Genomic DNA, 22061 nt, shown 5'->3' with positions numbered 1-22061 from the left:
CCTTAGGGAAACAAGCAGAGGCCTTATTTAACGTGGCCGGAAACCAGAACCACTAGTATATGTTAGTGAGATGATGTTTTTAACAGCTTCTGCAACCCAAATACTGCAAACTAGTGGGACACGCTTTTGTGTTATGACTGCACCTCACTGAGGCACTTCTCTGTTTCATGCGTATTAATACTTGTGGCTTTTAACTGTGGAAGCCATTGCAAGCCTAAAGGCACTGCCTGAGCATTTTTCTTTCATCCACTGCACCATTGCTCTTTCCCTTCCCAAACAGCAGCTCCAAGGCCATGAGCAGCTAAGAACCAGAGGAGCTCAGCCCTGAGTGGGTGGGAGGGAGGTGTTGAGAGGAGAGCTTATGGAGGCCTCAAGGACAGAGGTGGACATGAGCCTCAGAAACAGTCTAGGTGTCCCCCTGCCTCAGAAGAGGGAGCCTATACAGCTCTTTCTTTCCCTTGGTTCCTGCATTAACTGTTTCTGCTTCCTCAGGTGTGAGACTGAGCAAGACACAGAGGGAATGTGTTGACACTGTGATGCAGCTGACAGGCAGAGAAGCTACTCAGTGTTAATGTGGGCAGAGAGGCTTCTGGGTCTCATCCAACACACTTTTCCTCTTCCAATTTGGTGATACTCTGGGGCCCACTGGCAGATGGTGGCTTCCTCTCACCTGTAACTGATGCCTCTTGAATTCTGCCTTCTTTTCAGAACTTCTCGGTGCTAATTGTTCCTAACTGTCAGTATGGGTGTGTCAGCTGCATCCTCACAAACAGGATGCTTCAGTAAAACTAGGCACCTTCCGCCTTGCTGCTTCATTGTTCCTGCGATCGTGCTGTCATGATTGTAGCAATGCCAGATAATTCCAGGAGTCAGGCCAAGGAATCAAAGTCACTACCTTTATGTGGTTGGACTTTTCAGAGGCCATTACTATACCTCATGGCCTCTGTTGATGTCTGAAGAAGTTGACAAAGGGTTGCAGGGATTAAAACCATATAGGGACTTCAAATCCAATAAATCTGTCAGAGAAGGAGCTCTTGCTTCTCCTATACTGCATCCTGGGCCTCCAGGTCTCTCATCACAGTCAGATTGGTTTATGCAGCTTGAGTCTTCAGACTGAGATCTCCGTGCTCAGGAAAGGTTAAGTCTCTGTGGTCTTTCCATCATAGTCTGCTGTGCCCATCAACATCAAGCTTTGGAACTAAAATGGCTTCTGTAGAAACTGGGTAGCAAAGGAGGGTCTGGACCTATCAACAATGGAAATGGCCTTGGGAAGCACCCAGGGTAGATCTCGTGGCTCTGTCCCAAAGAGTGAGATACATAGTTATAGAAGGAAACACTGCTTAGAACCAAAAAAATGTAGTACAGTTGGCCTTCCAAGTTGGCTTCTGGATTCAACCAATTACAGATCGAAAAGTTTGGAAAAAAATTGCGTCTATACTGAACATACACAGTTTTTTATTTCTCTAACCAGTAGCATGTAGCAGCTATTTACATAGTCTTTGCTTGGTATTAGGTATTCTAAGTAAGCTAGAGATGACTTAAAGTATGCTGAGTTCTTCCCTTCCCATTGCCCTCTCCCTACCTAAGAGAAACTCTGCCTGGACCATCCTGCTGCTTCTGTGTCTCCTTCCTGGGAACTCTGCCTTGCTCCATCTTGTGCACATACACTGTGCTGATTCTGAACTTGGAACCAGACGTTTACTAGCTGTGTCACTTGGTCAAGGTCCAGAAGGGCCCACTTTCCTCCCTGGGCAACAGGAGTGATGCCACTGTCTTCCTGGAGAGGGTAAGAGAACATGTAGATGAGGTGCTTGGTACAGCGCCTGATACTCAGTGGCAGTCCTCATTAGTGCTGTTACTATGGGCCTCCTTGCTTCTGAGTTGGGCGTCAGAGCATGTGTTAGTGTGGCTTTCTTGGGCTTATTGGTCACACTGGCATTCCTCAGTTGCAGTTAGAATGCTGAAATGCCAAAGGGTCAGATCTGATTGTTACTGCTGCACCATCAGCTTCTGGTGTATGTGTCTCTCTGCTAAATGTTAATTGCTCTGGCACACCCGGTTCCTTGGCTCGAGTGTCCTAACCGTGGGTATATGGCTCAGCTGTCATCTTAAGCCCCTCCAAAAAAAACAAGGAGAGCTCAGTGGCAGTGCACAGCCATTTGGACTTGGGTGCTTTTTTTTTTTATTTCCTGGCTTGCCCAGCCTGGTTACGCATACCAGGGTGGAATGCAAATTCTGCTCAGTGGGAGGCTAGAATCTTGGCAACACTTTCACAGTCACAGGTTGAACACAAGAAGCCAGTTGCACATTCATTCCTTAGTGATGCTGGCAAGGGCCAGAGGTTTGCTCTCTTACCTGCTGGAGCAGTGATGTAGGGGAGAAAGAGTCTCGGCCGTAGCAGGCAGAATGTGGCCCCAGCTCCAGAGGAGAGCTTTGCAGAGAAGTCTTCACCGAGCTTTATGCTGTAGGGTAGCCTGCACTCTTCTTCTTTCCGTACTAATCATGTACGTAATCATCCCACTTGTTGATCTCTTTCATTCAGTACATACTGCTGTGGATGTGGTAGGCAGCTTAGGGGACTTGTGTGTTATTTAAATGGATGGTTATCTTTCATCCTGAAAATGATCCTGTGAAGCAGCCTTTGTCTGCATTTTATACAGGAAACCAAAATTCCCAGTGGCTGAGTGACTTGCCTGGCACCTGACAGCTAGGTGACAGAACAAGAACTTTCATTTGTGCTTTTAAGTCTAGCTCTGTGACTTCAGGGAAAGCCTTAAACAAATGCCAGTGCCCAGGCCTCAGTGGAGGAGTCTGCAGGCCAAGGTCTTTCTGGTCAGGTTTCTAAGTAAGTCTGCCTTTCAGCTTGCTGTCCATATGGAAGAGCCAAGCAGCAGCATGAGGGCTTAGAGTTTTAAAAAAGCAGTGCACCCTTGTCTATCTAATCTTTAGGCACTGCCACCCGCCTCCCATGGCCTGAAGCCAGTCAGAAGTACAGAGCCTGCTTGACTTACTCCCATAGTCTCAGGCAGATAGGGCTGGGACTCCCACCATGTGAAGCCTGAAAGTGGCCACTGTGGCCCACATGCCTGGTGTGTAGGAGCATGAACACTGGGGACAGACCCAAGTGCAAGGCAGGGACTGCCTTAACGTAGCCCAGTAGACATCAATCTCCCCAGTTTTACCAGCCTAGGAAATTACTCTGGGGAGTGGTAAGGAAGGAGGTGAGAAGTCCGCATAAGTGGTCACCCCAATACACCCTCCTGAGGGCTAACAGAAACATGGGTCTGGGAGAAGGCTGCTGTCCTGGAGAGGCCTCTGGCCAATTGGCCTTGACAGATTGCCCCAGGTTGGGGTGGCACAGACCCATCTGGATGTGACGTCCACTAGTGACTTCAGCTACCAAATGAGAGTACACAGGCAGTCTTGTGCTAATGTCTGTCATATAGCTAGCCAGGCAAGTGAACCAAACAGAGCTGGATGTGCCAGTACTGGGTTCAATCCATGTGACTAGCCTGGGTAGTAGAGGCACTGCCTTTCTGAAAGCTCATCCACAAATCAGGGTTCTACACATGTGAGCAGCCCTCTGAGAGAAGCGAAGGGTATACTTTAGCTGGTTCCTGGTGGCTACAGAAGCCACAGAGATACTGAATGAAAGCTTGGGGTGAAGGTTCCCCTCACTCCCGACCAGCTAAACTGGCTCCTGAGCTTGCTGGGCACTTGTAGGTGGGACCTGCCTGGTACTGCCTGGTTTAAGCAGGCCACTAGTAAGGGCAACTGTCCTGGTAGTGTGGGTGATGATAAATGACCAGTGGCAGTGGAGTAGAGGAACCAAGGACATCAGTCAGCAACTTCAACAGAAGAAGCCCTTGCAGAGCCCAGGAAGGCACTGGGTGCAGCAGAACCAGTGTGGGCACGGAGTCAGGCAGATATATACTGATTGTAGCTTTGCCTTAAGTAGGCCTGATGCGCTGCTCCATGTGCTTCCACGAATCTGAAGTAGTTCTAGTCAGGGGCTGTGGGAAGGGTTCGTCAAGATGCTCCTTAGGTGGGGCTGGGGATGTAGCTCAGTGGCAAAGTACTTGCCTAGCATTAGGGTTCAATTCCCAGTGTGTGCATACGCACGCACGCACTCCTGCAAAGCCCTCTTCAGGGAGCTGGAAACAGTGCTTAACAGAAATGTTACCTGTTACTGGTTACACATCAGCTTGTGTCAAGGGGCGGGAATTTCAGAGGAGGTAGATGAAAGAGGAAGGGATCTTATTTATGTTGAAAAGGCAACTGGGAGGAGGGGGTGGAATGGCTCCCGAGAGTGGTCCCCTGGCTGCTCGCTGGGCCTGTGTCCAGAGAGGGGAATGCAGTAAGCAAGGATGGAGGCATAACTAACCCTAGAAAGTCCTGAGGCCAAAGAGGACACTGCAGACCACAAGGCCTGAGAAACCCAGAGGAGGACCAAGTGGGTGGCAGCAGCTGCTGTCTAACTGGGGGTGGGAAGGAACGTAGGTCATAGTGTGTGGCCCAAGAGGAAGAGGAAGAGGAAGAAAGTGGGAGGGGTTGGCTCCAGAGATACTGGAGTGGGCTTGCACATTCTCTTCATGCACGATATCAGTGTGCACAGTGTGCCACGTTCTGTACCGGTTTCACCATTGTCGGGGAATGCAGGTCCTACACAAGTGACCACACCAGTTCCACAGGCTTGCTGTGTAGGCAAGGGATCTTCCAGTGACTTTTAACCCATGGGGTCCCCACTGAAGAAGGAGCTGACTGACACAGGGACATCTGAAACTCCTTTATTACCCTGAGTGTAACAAATGGGACACAGTCACAGTATAAAAAAAACAGCAGGAATTGGGTGCAGGCAAGGACACAAAGTGTGCACCAGGGACACATTCCTTTTTGCAGTTAGTTATGTGGAAAAAGCCAGTTATGATCGTAAAAATTTTATTCTCTTTAATAACAATAATAATTCCACTAAAATTATACAAAGTACATTCAATACTTAAGGGTGGCGAGGGAGGGGATGAGGAGGAAGCGGCTTTGCCGTTTGGCCTGGAAGCATCATTGTTGACTCCGACACAGGAAGCCCAGCTGGGCTGGCGGGGGGAGAGGTCTGGTTGTAAAAAATAAAAATGGATTGGTAAAAAAGGCCACCCACGAGGAAGTGGGGTGAGCGTGCACGTTCCTGGGGAGGGCGGCATGCTGCTGCTGCTGCTGCTGCTGCTGGGCACAGGCTCAGGCAGGCTCCAAGTTGGTGGGGGGCAGGTTTTTATGCTTGAAATACTGTACAACTTGTTGGGGCAGCTCTGCCAGCACAGCTTTGGCCAGAGTCTCTTTTGCTGCCTGCAGTGTCCAGGGTAGGGTAGGGAGAAGAGAGAACAAAGATTAATGAACAAACATTGGGAGGGGCATGGTGTCCAGAGAGCTGTGATATCAGGGGACACAGGATAGATTTTGGGCTGATGGGCTGGGCAGTCTAAAAACCAGTGACTCTCACCCCTGCCTGTGCCTGAGTCTCACTGTCAGCAGTGTCTTCCTTGACATTTAGTAGAACTCACCCTGCACGCTGGAGATGCCTGGGAATAGCATTTTAGGTTGAATTTGCCTGTGGGAGGCTTTTAGAGGGAAGAGGTGCTGAGCAGCCTACTCAACTGTCAAGCATTTCCTGAGCACCTCCATGGCTGGAGAAGTGGGCCGTGACTGGTTCACTGCTGAATGGCCAGGCATGCAGAGGCACTCAGTCATGGTCCCGTGCACAAATGCGCGACCAATACCTAGCATTTGTCCTCAGGAACCTAACACTCCAGAGGAAGGAGGCCTTGCCAGCAAATCCCAAAGATACTGGGCAGAGATGAGAAGACTACTGGGTCCCCTCTTGCTGACAGAAGCTCCCAGAATCTAAGCCACAGCACTCTGGAGAGGTCTTTCTACCCAGGGAACGGAGGCTTAGAGAGGTCATGTGGACCAAGGGGTCACATGGAACCTCTGGTTAGATGAAGGCTGGGGCCAAGGTGGCCATGGAGAAGACTTGAGGTCAGTGCAAGTAAGGCAAGAGCCCCCTCCAGGCATAGGGTGGAGTGCCCGTTCCCCTTGCTGAGAATTTATGGGAGAGAAGGCCAACCTAAAGCCAATCCTTACCTTCCATCTATAGGGTGAGGGTCTGGCTAAGATGTGACAGCAGGAAAGCCTGTCCTCTCCTAGGACCTTTGCTCTAGCCCCTTCGTTTGCCTTGAATGCTTTGCCCCACAAGGACAGCTCCTCATTCAGGACCCCTGTCAGAAGACAGGTCCTCCAGGGCCCCTGCTGGGAGTCCTAGTCTGGACAGGCTCCGGGCCTGCGTTTCCTTGGTTTATGGAAGCCAGTGGGAAGCCTAGCATGGCACCACCGCATGGCAGGCCCTCAGGGAGTCCCTGGAATTGACGGGGAAGAATCTAGGGTCAGACCAGTCAGTCCCAAGGCTTTCATCCTCGGCTGGGAGTCATGGTTGCTGGGGCCCTGCGACCGCCCCTCCCAGCCCAGACTCCCACTCACGTTTCGGAACTCTCGAAAGGGCACGAACTGCACAATGTCACGGGCTGCTTCCTCGCCAGTGTAGGAGCGAAGCCTGCGGCTGTCTCCATCTAGGAACTCCATGGCAGCGAAGTCGGCGTTGCCCACACCCACGATGATGATGGACATGGGCAGCTTGGAAGCCTGCACCACGGCATGCCGCGTCTCCTCCATGTCACTGATGACGCCGTCCGTGATGATGAGCAGGATGAAGTACTGCTGCAGAGAGGAGTCAGTGGGGCACTCAGCAAGGCCCCGAGGCCCCTGCAACTCCTTTTCCCTTCCCTCACCCTGTTTCCCAATCCTCTGGCTCCTGGGAGGAAGGCAGCAGCCAACTCCCAGCCTCCTGCCTCCTCGGGATCCCTGCCCTATTGGCCCAGTGACAGCCAGAAGCACAGAATGCTCTCCTTCCTGTCTGTCGCCTCAGACTCCCTTGTTGTGCCAGCGACTATACCACAGGACTCTGGGCAACTGGCCTAACTCGCTGGGCCTCAGTTTCTTCATCTGTACACTAGGGGCTGCTGCTCAAGGTATACCATGCTTGAGCCAGGCAGGAGGAGTACAGGTCCAAGCCCAGTCTGGGCAACCTGCAAGACTCTGTCTCCAAATAAAATTTATAAAAGGGCTGGGGATGCTTCTCAGTGGTAGGATGCTTGCTTAGCATGCTTGAAGTCCTTTAAGCCAAACACAAAAACACCACACACACACACACACACACACACACACACAAAAGTAGAAGAAAGAAAAAATACCATGTCTGGCATAGTGGCTGTCAGCTGTACTCCTGACAGGCTCTGGCTTATGCAGAAAGCCTAATTTTGGCTGACAGACACTGGGGCGGCCTCCCTCTGTAAGAATCTCTGCCCTCATTCGCTCTGTACTCGGCACAAGCAGTGGACACCTTGCAGGGGTTAAAAGCAAGTCCCAGCGGCCAGGGTTCCCAGAAGTGTGGGATACCCTTGGTAAAGAAGTAGAAGTGGGTCACATCCCAGACATGGCATTGGACAAGATCATGAAATTAGGGCAGGAAGAGCTGGCCCAGCAGTGGTCTTTCCAGTCTAGAGACTCTGCCCAGGAGGCAGCCTCACTTCAGTGCTAGTGTCTTTAGTGCCATTAACATTTGCAAACCCTCCTCAGCAGCAGCAGAGAAAAGGCAGAAAGCTCAGAGCTTTAGGAGGCAATGTGTCCAGCTGCGCTGTCACATCATTGTCCAGTTTGTTGTACTTATTTTTGTCTTTACCCTTTTTCATATAAGTGAGATATAATGTTTCTTTATAAATTATGTCAGTAGACTGGGCATAGTAGCACACACCTGTAATCAATCCCAGAACTCGGGAGGCTGAGGTAGGAGGAGCACTGTGAGTTCAAGACCAGCCTTGGCTACATAGTGAGTTCAAGGCCAGCCTGAACTGCACAGCAAGACCCTCTCACTAAATAGATAGATAGATGATAGATGATAGATAGATAGATAGATAAGATGATAGATAATGTCAGTAAAAAATGTTGAATAATTAGTGTGGGTGATGGGAAGATAAATACAAACTGTGGCAGTTGTGGGGAAGGTGAATGAAATTCAGGAAAACTCATGGGACAGAAGATCTCACACTTGGGCCCAGCACTCCTGGCTAGCTGGCCCCACATTCCCAACCCTGCCCTGTCCCTAGCACCCTCTGACCCTTTTGGGGGAAATTTATTTTTTCTTATCCATAAAATAGAGAAGCCCTGAGGTCCCAGGATTCTCTGAGGGCTTCGACTTTCTAGACTGACCCTTTTGGGCCAGACTGTCAAGGTCATAGAGCTAAGGAGGGCTGACGTGACCCCACGTCAGCCCAGGCCACATTCTCATCCAGCAAAATTGTTTACTCCCTAGGTAACTTGCAGAAGCTACCAGCTCAGCCCCCGGGAATGTCCTGCTTCCCTTCCTGTGCCCTAAGTACAAACTGCAGGGAAGCAGTGGGGTGAGTCAATGGAGACACAGGCTCCCCGATCCTCACCCCCAGCTGCAGACTGCATTAGTCCAGCTCTGGCACTGTGCCTTTAAGAGACCAATCCCATCGCTGGGGATACCTGTTGCCATGGAGATGGCAGCCTGATTCCTGCAGTGGAGGGCTGCTGCTGTCATCCCTCAATTGCTGGTTTTGGGGGCCTCACAAACCCATCTAAACCTTGTCCCCCCACAGTGCATCACTAGAGACCTTTCTTCCCTTATGTGGCCCTTAACCACACTCTCATCCCACAAAATTAGTCCAGGGCAGTCCATCTGGGGCACCTGGGTGGCAGGAGGGAAGCACACAGAGGCCTGACAGTGAGGAAAGAAAAGAATGCTGGGCATGGTCTGATGGGCTCCAGCACTCAGTGGGTGGGACCTGTCCCCAAGGCCCTTGCAGTGCCAACACGCGGTTCCACCCTCTTTGTGCGGCCCTTGCAGCTCCTGGCTCCTGTTTCAATCAGTCATGTGCTTCGGGCTGGGGCTTCCTCCCTGCCTGCAGTCCCTCTCCCAGGGATCCAGTGCAGGCAGGGCACAGGTTCCTGCAGGACTATGGATACCAGCAGACGGGCCATGAGAACCACACAATGACAGTGTCGGCGGACACTCCCTGTCTGCCTCCCATTGTGAGTCCCACTGTAGAGATGAGCTGTCAGGCTCAGAAAGATTAAATGACTTGTTAAGGCCCCATGGCCAGGAAGGGGTAGTCCAGGTTCAAACCTAAGTCCAGCTGACCTCAACGTTGGAGCTGTTTCCATGATGTTCCCTCTACTGCCCCTTGGCACTGGTGGCCTATCATGGTTAGCCTGGCTGAGAGCCCCTCTGCTCTCACCCAGAATCCTCATGGCTGAGGACCTGCATAGCCGGGACAGCAGCCTGCATGGCCGGATAGCAGTCCGGCTGTGAATCTTCACTGCTGCGTGACATCAGCCAGCTGTGATACCTGCACCACGTGCCCAGGCCTGGGGTTGGCAGCCTGGGTGGCCTTGGCAGTGGAAGTGCAGCTGATGGGTCCTGGGCTTCTCTCCCAGCCTGGGCAGAGCCAGAGCTGCCTGGAGTCTCACCTATCCCTTACCACCCAGGAGCCCACAGCCCAGCCCCGAGACAGATCAAAGGCAAGGTGGGAGGGGGCTGTGGACAGAGAGTGATGGGGGAAATGGGGCAGGTGGGTTTGCAGACTCTGCTATTCCCACAGACAGGCCTAGGCCACCACACTACCTCAGTGTTCTGCCTTTAATGCCTTTCCTGGTCACTTCCGCTGACTAGGATACCTTTCCCAGACACAGCTCCAACGCCCATCTGAGTGTCAACTTCTCCATCCCAAGCAGATGAAAACTCTTGATTCACTGACCCTCAGGAGGGCTCCTCTGCACACTCCTCCACCCTATGCCCTGAGCACTCCCCAGGACAGCCCTATGCACTCTCTGCATCTCACACGCTGGGCACCCTGTCCAGAACCCGGAAACAGCTCCGACCTCTGTCAAGTTGACTCTCCCAACTCCAATCCCAGGACATTCCAAGGATGGAGTATCTCTTGCCTCATCCCAAGGGTTCTTCAAGGTTTCTAGGGCTGCAAACAGCTGTTTACCCTAACGCATGTAACATGTGATTAGATTTATAAGAAATTGACTTGACCACAACAGTTCCAGGCAGAGACTGGAGAAGCTGTGCTCCCCGACTAGCTTATTTCTGAGAAGCTGCCTGCCAAGGGCCCTCAGGATGGAAGTGGAGAAAATCCCCAGGGTGCTGGCTGCTTTATGGCTCTTCTTCCACTGGGACAGGAGTTGCCTTGGTTACCAATCAGGAATGGGGCATGAACAGCAAGGCCCAGGTCTTAGGGGCCAAAGCAGAGGAAAGGATGAAGAACCATGACAGGATCTCCCCAGCCCACCCAAGCCTGCTTAATACCCTCCAGCGCCAGCCCCCCAACTACCCTCAGGAGAAAATCCAGACTCCTTAATGGCTCCTAAGGTCCCTACCTTTCCAACTTCACAGCACCCTTACACCACACGCTTCCCTTTCCCCAGTTACACCCACACACCAAGCCTTCTGCTGGGGACAGTCCACACACACACCCTCCAGGGAGCGAACTCTGAAGCACCCAAGTCTCAGTTTGGATGTCACTTTTCCCTGGGCTTCATCTGGCTGGGTGCCACCTTTGTGGTCATCCAGTGTACTGCCATCACAGTCACATGGTGTCACTGCTGATACCCCCAGAGGAGGGCACAGGCCGGACCTCGCTCACCATGCTCTCCCTGCGCTGTGCAGAAACTTGCCAGGAAAGACATGTGCAGTGAATGAATGGGAGTCACAGGCCTGCCTGGAGATCCTCTGCCACCTGCTCGCCGTTTCCTGTAAGTGGGTGTGCGTATGCGTGCATATGTCTGGGCACAGGGAGGGTGAAGCGCACCGAAGATTCCCCCCAAACCAAAGTATGGCTGAACAAAAGCATCAGATAAACCCACATACTTCCCTCTGCTATGGGCCTAAGTGCTCGGCATCGTCAAATGCTGGCCCGAGAGGTGTCCCCAGAAGATCCAGCCCCCAGGCAAGCACTTGCTGTGTGCCATCCAGTGGGCCGAACAATTTATTTGCCCATCTCCTTGAATCCTATCAATACTCATAGAAGGCAGGGACTGCTGCTTATGTGAGGAAATAAGTTCAGAGAGCTCAAGCTGCCTGCTCTGGTCACACAGCCAGAAAAAGGGGAACATGGCATTTGAACCACTGCCCCATCCCTGGCACAGCCTGAGATCAGGTATACTGTAATGCAGGAAGTGCCGATGGCTGGCTCCTGGGCCACAGAGTGGCAGGGCCAGTAGAGACTGCTGGCCCCAGTCTTTGCAGCCCTGAGATGCTGAGAGGTAGTCCAAGGTCACACAGCCTGAGTGGATGACAGAACTTATCAAGGGGCAGGGAGCCGGGAGGAAGCTGGGAGTGGCAGAGAAGACAAGGCAGCTTGGATGACCAGAGGATCTGGACCAGATGTCTCATGCTGGGGCCTCAGGTCCTTTTGCTCAGAGGCAGGGCCAAGTTCTCCTCTCCAGGAGGCCTCAGCAGCTGTTCTCCAGAACACAGAAACACCCTTTGTGCCAGCTGTAGTGGTGCATGCCTGTAATCCCAGCTACTCTGGAGGCTGTAGTTTGAGGGTTGCAAATTCAAGACCACCCCAGGTAATTTAGTGAGAGCATGTCTCAAAATAAAATTAAAAGGGCTGGGGTTGTAGCTCAGTAGTACAGTAGCCCTGGGTTCAATCCTGAGTATTAGAAAAAAAAAAAAACATCACCTTTCCTGGTTTCCCCTAGGTCCCCACATATCCTCCAACCCGGGGTCCAGTGGTTGCGGGCCCAGCTCCTGCCAGGACTCCAGCTCCTGCTGGGTCCTCCCCAGGCAAGGCAGGTGCAGCAGGTGAGAGACCCTGGCACCAATGCGGGGCTGTGTTCCTGTTTCCCCGCTCCACTTGTTTCTCCTGGAGGAAAATACAGGCTTTGTTTTGAATCCCTTTGAGAGAGCTCAGGCTGCTAAGAGACTGGGTGGGGCCTTGGCCCGGCATCCTGAGGGGAGGATGTGGAAGCTGTGAGCTGCTGCAGGCGACCTCTTGCTCTGCCCTCTCCAACCTGTTCTACCCCAGGCCCCCAGGAACTATGAAAAATGCCTCTCCCAGGCCTTCCTGAGCCACTGCTCATTTAGGGGGTCCAGATCCTCACGCCTTGCAGAGGCTCACTACTCCCATTTCACAAGAGGGAAAGAGGCTGTGAGGAAGGGATGGGTCTTAGGTCTCAGCTGCCAAGGTCTGCAGCTGATGGATCAATCACACTCCCACTGAACGGGTAACCAGCACCCCTCCCGCCCCACCCTGTGACCACCTCCCTCCAGTGGTGCACTGTGACGGCCCTGGGCTCATGGTGACAGACAGCAGGGGCCGTGGCAAATGGAAAAATGCAGGATCATATTTTGGAGTAGAGTCAAAAGCTCCAGCTTCCTTTCCCTTTCACTGGAACTGGAAACCAAGGCAGGGTCTGGGTTTTGTTGAGGTCTTCCCCAGGGCTGGCAGCCAGGAGGGAAATGGACTCAGGTTTCCTTGGCCTGGGTCAGAATCTGCCATTCAGAGCTAGGTGCCTGCCATATAGTTTGAGCGTGAAGAGCAGGCAGGAGACAGGGCCTGGGAAGTCCTACTGGTGGAACCTTGCAGGTTAGTCAGGCCGAGTCAGACCCTGGAGTCTGAGGGCAGAGGTGATGTCAGAGGCACTGCCTTCAGGGGAGGCGGAGATGACCCTCAACTCAAGCTGCACAGTGAGACCAGGGCCTCTCATGAGGGTTGGCAGGGGGACCAGGGAGGCCAAGGATTGCCCTTTGCCATATATCCAGATGCCATGTCTCAGTCATGGCAGCCTCAGGCAGGCTACCGTGGCCCTGGCCTCATGACTGAGCACTGGGCAGGGCCAGACAGCTCCATAGCCCTCAGTATAAGGCAGGGGCTGCTCTACTTGGACCCAGGTGGTCTGAGAGGGACTGTCTCCTAGTTCTCATCTGTCCTGGGATTAGCAAGTACCTCACCCTGGGGAGGCCTCGCTGCTTCCTGCTAAGCATGTATGAAACTACTTCCCGAGTATGGGCTCTGTGAAGCCAGGACCTATCTAGCTGCACTTGGTCCGACCACATCACTAAACAGGTAAACTGAGGCTTCATCTTATCTAGGCTTTTAGAACCAAGAGAAGGTGGAACATCCCCTTCGTCAATCCCGAGAGGGCAGGTAGGTACAAAGCACAGACCCCAGCCTGGCCCTCCCTTGTGTCAGAGGGGTGCCAGCCACAGCCAGCCCCATCCTTGCAGGTACATGCCGGAGCTGCCTACTCACCGTGGCTGTCTGCTGCTGTGTGGCCTGAGCTGCAAACCGGGCCACGTGGTTGACGATGGGGGAGAAATTGGTGGGGCCGTAGAAGCGGATGTGGGGCAGGCAGGCGGAGTATGCCTGGGCGATGCCATCCACACCTAGCTTGGAAAAAGAGCATAGATCAGGCCAGAGCCCCCCATCTCTGCTTCCTATTGGTACCTCACTGCTGCTAAGGAAGACTTCCAGGAGACTGGAAGTCCCCAGGGCAAGGCAGGGTGGTAAAAATCCAGAGCTCCTAATGTGAAGTCACACAGTCCTGAGCTGGAATCCTGCCTTGGCCACTTCCTGGCTCTGGGTCCTGTCTCCCTGTCTGTCCATGGCACTGATAATCTACACACTCTTGGGTGATTGGCATGACGGGTTGGCAGGCCCTTCCCAGGGAAGGGGCTTGGCAAAGCCTTCAGTGACTATGGGAAGCCGTGTGGACATCCACTCTGGACACTCTCCAGTGTTGGCTTGGGGTGGAGACTAGGTGCTCAATAATAGCTGCTGTTAGGAGCCCGCAGATAAACCACTGCCCTGTGTTCCTGCCTGGAAGACCTCTGAACAGGCAGAAGTTACTCAACTTGACAAAGTCTCTGGAGACCAACCCCAAACAAGACAGACCCCTGTAGGAGCATCAGGCCACATGTCTAGATGTCTGCAATGTCCCCAAGCTGGAAATCCTCCATGGACTTCCTTTCTGAGTACAAATCTGGCCTGGCTTTGGCGCTTCCAAGGGAAGGTAGATACTACGGCCCAGGTCAAATCCTAGGCTGGAGGGCCTCATGATACTGGGGCCCCTTCCATACCCTCCTGGGGACCCACCTCTCCCCTCCCTTCCCAGTTGCTGAAATGTCCCTGGGAGGCTCAGAAATCCTCAGAGGCCTGGGGTGGGGTGAACATCCGTCCCACTCACCGTCTAGGCCTCCTCTACCTTCTATGGCTTTTCCTGAAGGGCTGAAGGGCAGGCTGGGCCTCCCAACAGGGGAGCAAGATAGGCAGGAAGGACATATATGTGATGTGCCCTCCTCCTCCTAGTTGGCATGGCCTTCCTGGCTGTGGGTCCTGTCATTCTCCCTGTCATTCTCACCCAGCCACCCAGGGAAGTAAGGTAAGCAGGGCTCACAACTCCTGGTAAGAGGGCAAAGGCTCAGAGCCGCAGTGACCTCTCTAAGGCCCTGCAGTCAGGAAAGGGCAGCAGCTGGCCTTGAACCCAGTACTGTCTGACTCCAAACTCTAGCTCATCCCCAGCTGTCACTGTGAACAAGTGTGACAGGGAGGGGATATCAGACAGGGACAGAAACCTGTACCCTGCCTCCTTCACCCAGAGAGATAGCCAGGCCATTGTACACGCGGGACAGACACAGGCAGTGTGCACTCACCTGAACAGAAGGGGTTGGTGGGGTTGAAGTTGATGGCAAATTCGTGGGAGACCTGAAATGCAAAGGACAGGCTGAGTTGGTAGCCTCTTGCCCCAAACCTGGCCTCAGCCTCCCTGCTGCCAGGCCAAGATCCCTTGGAGCCACCTGCCTTTTTACCCTGCCTGCCCCTAGGTTGCTGATCCTCCACATCCTCTTCTGCCTCTACCTCCAGGGCTGCCTCTCAGATGCCCCACACTCTCACTCCATTATGGGGAAACTGAGGCCTTCCATAGAGCCCAGTATCGCTCTGGGCTGCTGTAAGCTGGCCATGCCCTGTAGACTGGGGGTTGCAGAGCAGTGGGAAATGCCCCTCCATCCCGGCCACTATGTGAGGGTCATAATTAGAGGGCCACTTGCTTGGGCTTTCCAGACCTTAGCAGGAAGCGAGGCACTCAGGAGGAAGCCCACCTCACATAGCTACCTGGGATTGGTGACACTGACTCTGGGACCTGGACTAGGGGTCGAGTGGTACAACAGGGCTAATGGGGGGAACACGTGAAGCTGTGGCAGTTTCCTGGGGGATGGGTCCCATGTCTCTGCTGTATGTCCCTACCCTGGCCTAGTGGGTCATAAAGACTCCAGAGTCAATAAGCTACTCACTGGGCTGCATCCCAAACCCACTCTGCTAACAAATACCGCACACCTATTATATGCCAGGACCCAGCGCCTTCTCCTAGAGGTCACAAGCGAGTCACAGGGCTGTGAGGACAACACCCAGGGCAGGGAGGAGCCCTGTGAGTTGGGATCCAGGGGAGCGGACACTCCAAGCTGAGAAGCAGTAGGGAAACCTAGTGAAAGGGGCAACTGGCAGGGCACAGACCACGTGCAAAGTGTGAAGGCCAGGTTGGTGTGGCAGGAGCAAGGCGAGTCAGAGCAAGAGGGGTGAGGGGCCAGAGGGCCGGGCCTGGCTGGCTCCCAGCATGGGAGGTGGGACAGAGCATCTGCCCTCTCCTACCCCGGTTCCAGTGTCCCTCTTGGCACCGCTGAGCACTTGGCCTGGCCAAGCCCAACCTCCCCAGTGTTGCCCTGTGACATTTCCAAGGAGGCTTTTGCTCAAGAAAACATCTCATTCAGCCGAGTTCTTTGAAAGCTGGCTGGTGTCCTAGCAACAGGCTCGTGCTGGGTCTAGCTGCACCAGCCCGCCCTGCCCCCACGTGGCATCCCTGTGCTTACCCAGAGGCCGGCTCGGGCCCACAGGATTGGGCCTCACACTGCACAGAGCCAGGTGCCCACTTAGAGCCGCACCCTGCAATTCTAGGTGCCAAATGGCCTCCCCAGAGAAAACAGGACGCAGAAGCTCATTCTGTTAATGGGATGCGGCACAGCAGGGCAGACAAGGGGCGCTTCGGGGACAGCTGTGCGGACTTAGGGGCCCTCTGTGCCCACCCTTGTAGGCTGCTCGCTGGGAGACAACAGATCTAGGGAGAATCGCCTGCATCTGTCTGCCCACCTGTAATTCAGGCCTCCATGGTGAAGGTGACCTTGGGCAAATCTTATTGGGCTCTGAGCCTTGGTTTTTTTCACCTATAAAATGTGACAGTACTGCCCTCCCCGTGAATGCAAGGGGCTCTCCAGCTTTCTGGTCCTGTCTCACTGAATGCCACTCTGGGTCACCTGACACCCCTCTCCTGGTTCCAAGCTTCCTGTCGCAGGTCCACGGCACCCATGCCCAGAGGACTCTCTTCACCCCGCCTCCCCTTCTTGGCTCCTTCCTAGCCCCTGACCATTTGCCCGGCCTCTCCTTCTCCCGTGCATGTAGCACCATCTCCACGCTCCGTGCAAGCCCTTGCCCACCCTGCCAGGCCTCTGCCACTGTGGCTTCTCCTTGAGGTCAAAGAAGTGACGGGCCCCTGCTGGGACCTGCTGACCACGCCCTCCTCGTGGAAACACGATTGAAGAATAACAACAAGGCCTACACCTCATCAGCTTTGGGTAAGAATTAATCGAGGCCAGCAAGGCAGGTGGCGCTCTGTGTGGAGCATTCTAAAGCCCGATAGTGCCACCTCTTATTGCTCCACTTTCCGGGGCTTCTGCACCACGGCACCTCCCAGATTCGCTCTGCCACAGCCAGGCGGCCACAGTCTCCACTTCCTGTGCCGGCTCCCCAAAGCTTCTCAGCCTCGCCAACCAGAGTTCTCGTCATCAGCTCAGGCAGCCTGGCCTCCGCTCCTGTTCACTGCGTTCTGACCCAGAGCCTCCACCTCACCACCTCCCTTCGCCATCCCAGCCCAGCCCATCCCCCATCTCAGTGGGTGACACCAGTCCTGCCAACACCCAGCTGGAAATCTGGTGGCCGCCTTGACCGGCACCCACTTGATCACCCAGTCGTCCTGTTGACTGCCCAAGGTCCCTGCCGCCACTGCCCTTCGCCCTATCCCCCAACCCTCATCCATCCCACGCCCCAACTGGATTATGACCCCATGTGGCCTCCACCGCTCGTCAATACCCCAATATCTCTTCACCTTGAGCATTTCCAGAGGAGATCCAGTCACCCACTGGCCCCTGGGGCTCCCTCTGCCTTAAAAGCACCCCCTGCCCCACTGCCACCCAAGTCACTCTGTAAATGCCTACTTTGCCTCTTGGCTAGACCCTGCCTCCTCTAGAAAGCCTTCCCTGATGCTCCAGGTTAGGTCAGGCCCCCTCCCGTGGGCTCCCCCCAGGCCTGTGCTGCCCCATTTCAGCACCCAAACCCTGCCTGTTGTCAGGGCTACTGGTGAACACACAAGGCCCTATTCAGTTTGAATTTCAGATAATAACAAGTACTTTTGGTACAGTATGCGGTATATGCCCCATGTAATATTCAGCACAAATTTATATTTTAAACATCATTGTGATTTTTATTTTTTATTTTTTTTTGTTTTTTGAGATAGGATTTTGCTATGTACCTTAGGCTAGCCTTGAACTTACTTTGTAGCCCAGACTGGCCTCCAACTCACAGCAATCTTCCTGCCTCAGCATCCTAAGTACTAGGATTACAGGAGTATAACACCACACCTGGCTTCATTGTGATGTAAAATTCAGATGTCCTTGGGTGTCCTGCACTATTTTCTGAATCTGCCTACCCTGTCTGATTTCCCCTTCCACATAACAGAAGGAGCAGAGGGCATACGTGCTGCCCCAGTCAGGGTCCCAGTGCTACAAGAAGAGCAGCTGAGACAAGAGCTGACAGCTAGCAGGGTACTTGGCTCCTTGTACGACCGCTAAATTCAACCAGAGAGACCACACACACACACACACACACACACACATACACCATACAACCAGGGGCAACCAAGGCCAGCTCCACTTACCTTCCAGTCTGGGGGTAGCTGGGCCCCAAATCCCAGAGCTGGAAACATCTTGTCACTAATTAGAGAAGAGAACACCATGTTACACCTGGGCACTGCCACCCTCCCATACTCTCCCCTGCTGACCCTCACCCAGGGGACCTTTCTGCCTTGCATACCTTTGTGGGCAGAAGGACAAGTTCATCACATCTAGAGAAAGCTAGGATATTCTGTCTGTGGAGCTCAAACCCACCTCTGGGTACTGGGTGAGCACTTGGCTTAACTATACCTGTAGCAGACATTGCTATATAACAGCACTTCTAACCAGTGGGCCTGGGTATAGTTTCTAGGTCCTTCTCAAGCCAACGTCCCAGCCAGCTACAAAACCAAGGTCATCATGGAAGCCGAGTGTACTGGCTCCAGTCTCTCCACCTCCTGTTTATGGCTGGAGAAAACTCTCCTAAAATGAGAACTCTGATTTGGCACTCAAGGGCCTCCACCACTGGCCCTACAGCCTAGTTTTACCTTCTACCTATCTCTCATAATTCATTCCCCAGCGTTAGACCCTGGCTACTTGCACTTTCTCAAACATACAGGGCACTTTTCATTTTGATTTCAATTCTGTTGTGCCTCTATCTGAAATACCTGTCTTCATTCCACTCCCCACAGCAAACTCTTACTTCATCCTCTATGACCCAGTTAAAATGGACCCTTCTCTCTATAGGCTTCCCTGACACCCAATAATGCCTCTCTCTCTGTGCTCCCATGGCTCCTGTCTCATAGTAAAGTGGTCTCTCAGAGCTCCAGTGATTTTTTCTCTTTCTGTCCTGTCCCCTGAAGGCAAGGACAGTGTCTCATCTGTTCATACGTTCAACACACATTTATTGAGGATCCCTCTGGCTGCCCCCAGAGGACAAACTGCCAGCAGCCAAGGCAGCAGTCGGGGGCCCAGGGAGGAAGCTACTGAAATGTGCTGGGCAGGAGGTGACTGTGGCCCCAGTTCAGTGTCCTGGGCTCCGGGGCCTTGCTAACTCTGCACGCCCACAAGACAGCTTGCTGCAGAGGCCAGGGGTCAGGTGGACACCAGGGGGTTTGGAGGGCAACACCAGGTCCTCACCTGACCGTGAAGATGGGCCTTCTACCTCCCTTGCTCTGCAAGCTGTACCTCTCTTAATGTGGCCTGGCCGGACACTGGTCATCAGGCTCGCTCTCTTAAGGAGGACCAGTGATAGAGGATTCCCAAGCCTGCTCTTCCTTACCTCCTTCCTCCCCTGCAGCCTCCTGCACCCCTACTCGGAGGTCCCCGCACAGCATGGCCATGGGAAAGGGTCCAGCATGCTGGGTGCTCCTTGAAAGTCCCCAGTAGGAGTGGATTGTGAGGCTGGAGTGTCTGGTCTCCAGCACCCTGATGTGCACATCTGGACACCAGCTCCCACTCCCAGCCTCTATTTCCCCAGGTCTAGAAGGAGCTGCAGCATCAGCAAACAAGTCTTATCTTCTGTCCTGACTCATTTCCTTACTGGTGACTTGTATGCAGAAGGATCCAGTTTGAGTCCAGGATTGGGAGTTAAGAGTACGGCAGTCAATTAGCAATGTCTGCCACAGGTAAAGGAAGGGACACATCAGAACACATGCCAGGGGCTGGATGTCCCTGGGCTTGCAGACCTCTGAGTCCCCTCTGGCTCTGACAAGCTGAGCCTCCCCGCTGAGGGAACCCAGCTGACCTTCCAAACCCCTCTCAAGCTCACCTGTCATAGTCCTGAATGATCTGCCCCACTGCCCAGATGGCCGACAGGTATTCGTTGGTGCCCATGGGGTTGATGTAGTGCAAAGACGAAGGGTCCAGGGGATTCCCATTGGAAGCTGTGAAGTCTATTCCAACCTGCAGAGTGAGAGTTGCAGAGGGCACCCAGAGTAGCCACTGACCTCAGCTCCCTGTCCCAGCCCCAGGAATAGGAGATGCTGATGGGACCTGAGAAGCCCACTCTTCTTCCAGGCCCACTTCCCCATAAGATGATCTGAAACCTAGAATCTGACTGTATTACTGTGTCATTCCGCTCTCATACCATCCATGGCTCCCTGTTGCCTAAGCAAAAAGCCCAACGTCCAAATACAATACTTGGCTAACATACAGCCAAAGGTCCCTTTTTCTCTCCAGCCCAAACCATCTCCCCCACTGCCCTTCAGCTGAGGACTAGAGACCCAGGCTTCCTGGCAGGGCTGTGCCCATCCCTGTAGTCAGCTGGGTGCTCACAGCAGGTGAGGGACATGTCCAGAGGAACCTAGTCCAGGGCTGGTGCTCAATGCGGACTCAGGGGCTGAGGGATGGACAGGGATCAGGGCTCTCCCTGTTTTCTCTACCACAAGGGGACTCCAGCCCAGCCCCAAGAGGGGCAGCATGGGGGGGCAAGCATGGCCCCTGCTCAGTAGGGGAGGAGCAGGACAGGGCTAGAGGAAGAAGGCCACTTTGGAACTCGGTCACTCTGTGGAGGTGCACCATGACATCCTCATACTGCTGGAGGGTCCCACAGTGGGGTTGGCATGTCCTAGTCCTTGAGGGACACTGCAGGGCCCCATGGAGAACCTCGAGCAGAGGAGCTCAGCATACAATTGCCAATTGCACCCTCCACCCATGCTTCAGCCAGGAGGCAGGGGAAGGCCCAGCCTCTCTGCAGGGAAGGAAGTGGAGGGGAAAGTGTGGTTAGAGATCAGCGAGGCCAATGCCCTGACTCTCTGTGGCCCTGCAAGGCCCCTAGCCTCTGGGATCCAGTAATGACAGCTGGAGGAGATGGGAAAGGTGGGTGCAGCAGGCATCTGTGGCTCTTCCTCTCTGCTCCTGAGGACGTGGGAGGGCAAAAGGCCAGGTGAGCGGCGCAGAGTGTGTGGGGCGTGTAGTCAGCCACAGGCAAGGTGGCACTTTGTCCTGTGGACAGTGACCACTGAACTCTTGCTCCTTTCTAGGGGCTGCACGTCACAGAGGCTGGATGGGAAGCAGAACACACAAAGTGGCCAAACGCACAGCATTCATAGGCTGGTGAGGAGGGGACAAACAGGGACAAGTGCAAATGTGTAAGATGGCTTTAGAGAGGGCGATAGGGATGAATCAGGGAAGGTCTCCCTGAGAAGCTGGCACAAAGCCTGGGGTGCTGGATGGACAGGTATGGTGTGGCTGGAAGAAATGACAAGGATGACATAGTCAAGACATGGCAGTGGGACCAGAGAAGGGAAGGCTGTCCCAGCAGGGAGGAACGGACTTTTCTTCTCCGGAGGGTACAGCTAAGACACTGTGGGAGCTGTGCGGCTGTGTCCTGACCTGCATCAGCCAGAACAAACCACCCATGACCTCTCATCTGCAGCCACAGACAGTCTGGCCTCAGGGAAGTTCTTCCTGCAGCCCATCTCAAGCCCGTCATACTGCAGCACTGGCCCAGCCCCTTAGGGAGGAGCACCAGGGGGAGAGGGAGAGAAAAGGGGCAGGCTTACCGTGAACATGAGCTGGCAGCCTCCCAGGATGTAGTCTAGGAAGGAGTAGTCTCGGTGTATCTGGAAGAATGCAGAAAGTCGGTGGGTCCCCTGATCTAGGGGGAGTTGTTAGTCTGGGTCTTGAAGTCTCAGTAGGGACAAAGAAGTGAAAAAAGGCAGATGGGCCTTATCTGATTATGACAAAACCCAAGTCTCTCCATCACAAAGCCCTCAGAGCAATGGCACCCAGTGAGACACACACACACACACACACACACACACACACACACACACACACACACACAACGATTCCAGGCAGAGTCCCAGGACCCAGCACCAGCCACACCTGCCGACTACCTGACAGACAAAGTCCCCACTGGCCTCCACTACCTCCATCTATATATAACTGGCCTCCTCCAGAACTTAATAAGCCTGTTAAACACTATTTGTTTTGCAGGCATTGCCTCCTGGCAAAGCACATTGCCCTTTCAGTTTCAGCAGAGTCA

The 22061-nt window shown here is 53.8% G+C and overlaps 1 protein-coding gene across 1 annotated transcript in view; it reads right to left on the bottom strand.

The window, feature by feature from the left end:
• Positions 1 to 4771: 4771 nt before the first annotated feature.
• Positions 4772 to 22061, bottom strand: part of Cpne2 (copine II) — a gene marked incomplete in the record, with an annotated part of 42670 nt that continues 25380 nt past the window's right edge. The window contains 7 exon segments of the mRNA XM_005388373.2: positions 4772 to 5337; positions 6526 to 6762; positions 13389 to 13522; positions 14789 to 14840; positions 18118 to 18172; positions 19842 to 19975; positions 21577 to 21636. Of these exon segments, the coding sequence (XP_005388430.1) occupies positions 5230 to 5337; positions 6526 to 6762; positions 13389 to 13522; positions 14789 to 14840; positions 18118 to 18172; positions 19842 to 19975; positions 21577 to 21636 (780 nt within the window).

Source organism: Chinchilla lanigera, unplaced genomic scaffold, assembly GCF_000276665.1.
Source record: "Chinchilla lanigera isolate Chin_1 unplaced genomic scaffold, ChiLan1.0 scaffold00032, whole genome shotgun sequence".
NCBI lineage: Eukaryota > Metazoa > Chordata > Mammalia > Rodentia > Chinchillidae > Chinchilla > Chinchilla lanigera.
The sequence above is the reverse complement of the archived record's forward strand: the minus strand, read 5'-3'. Positions and strand labels throughout refer to the sequence as shown.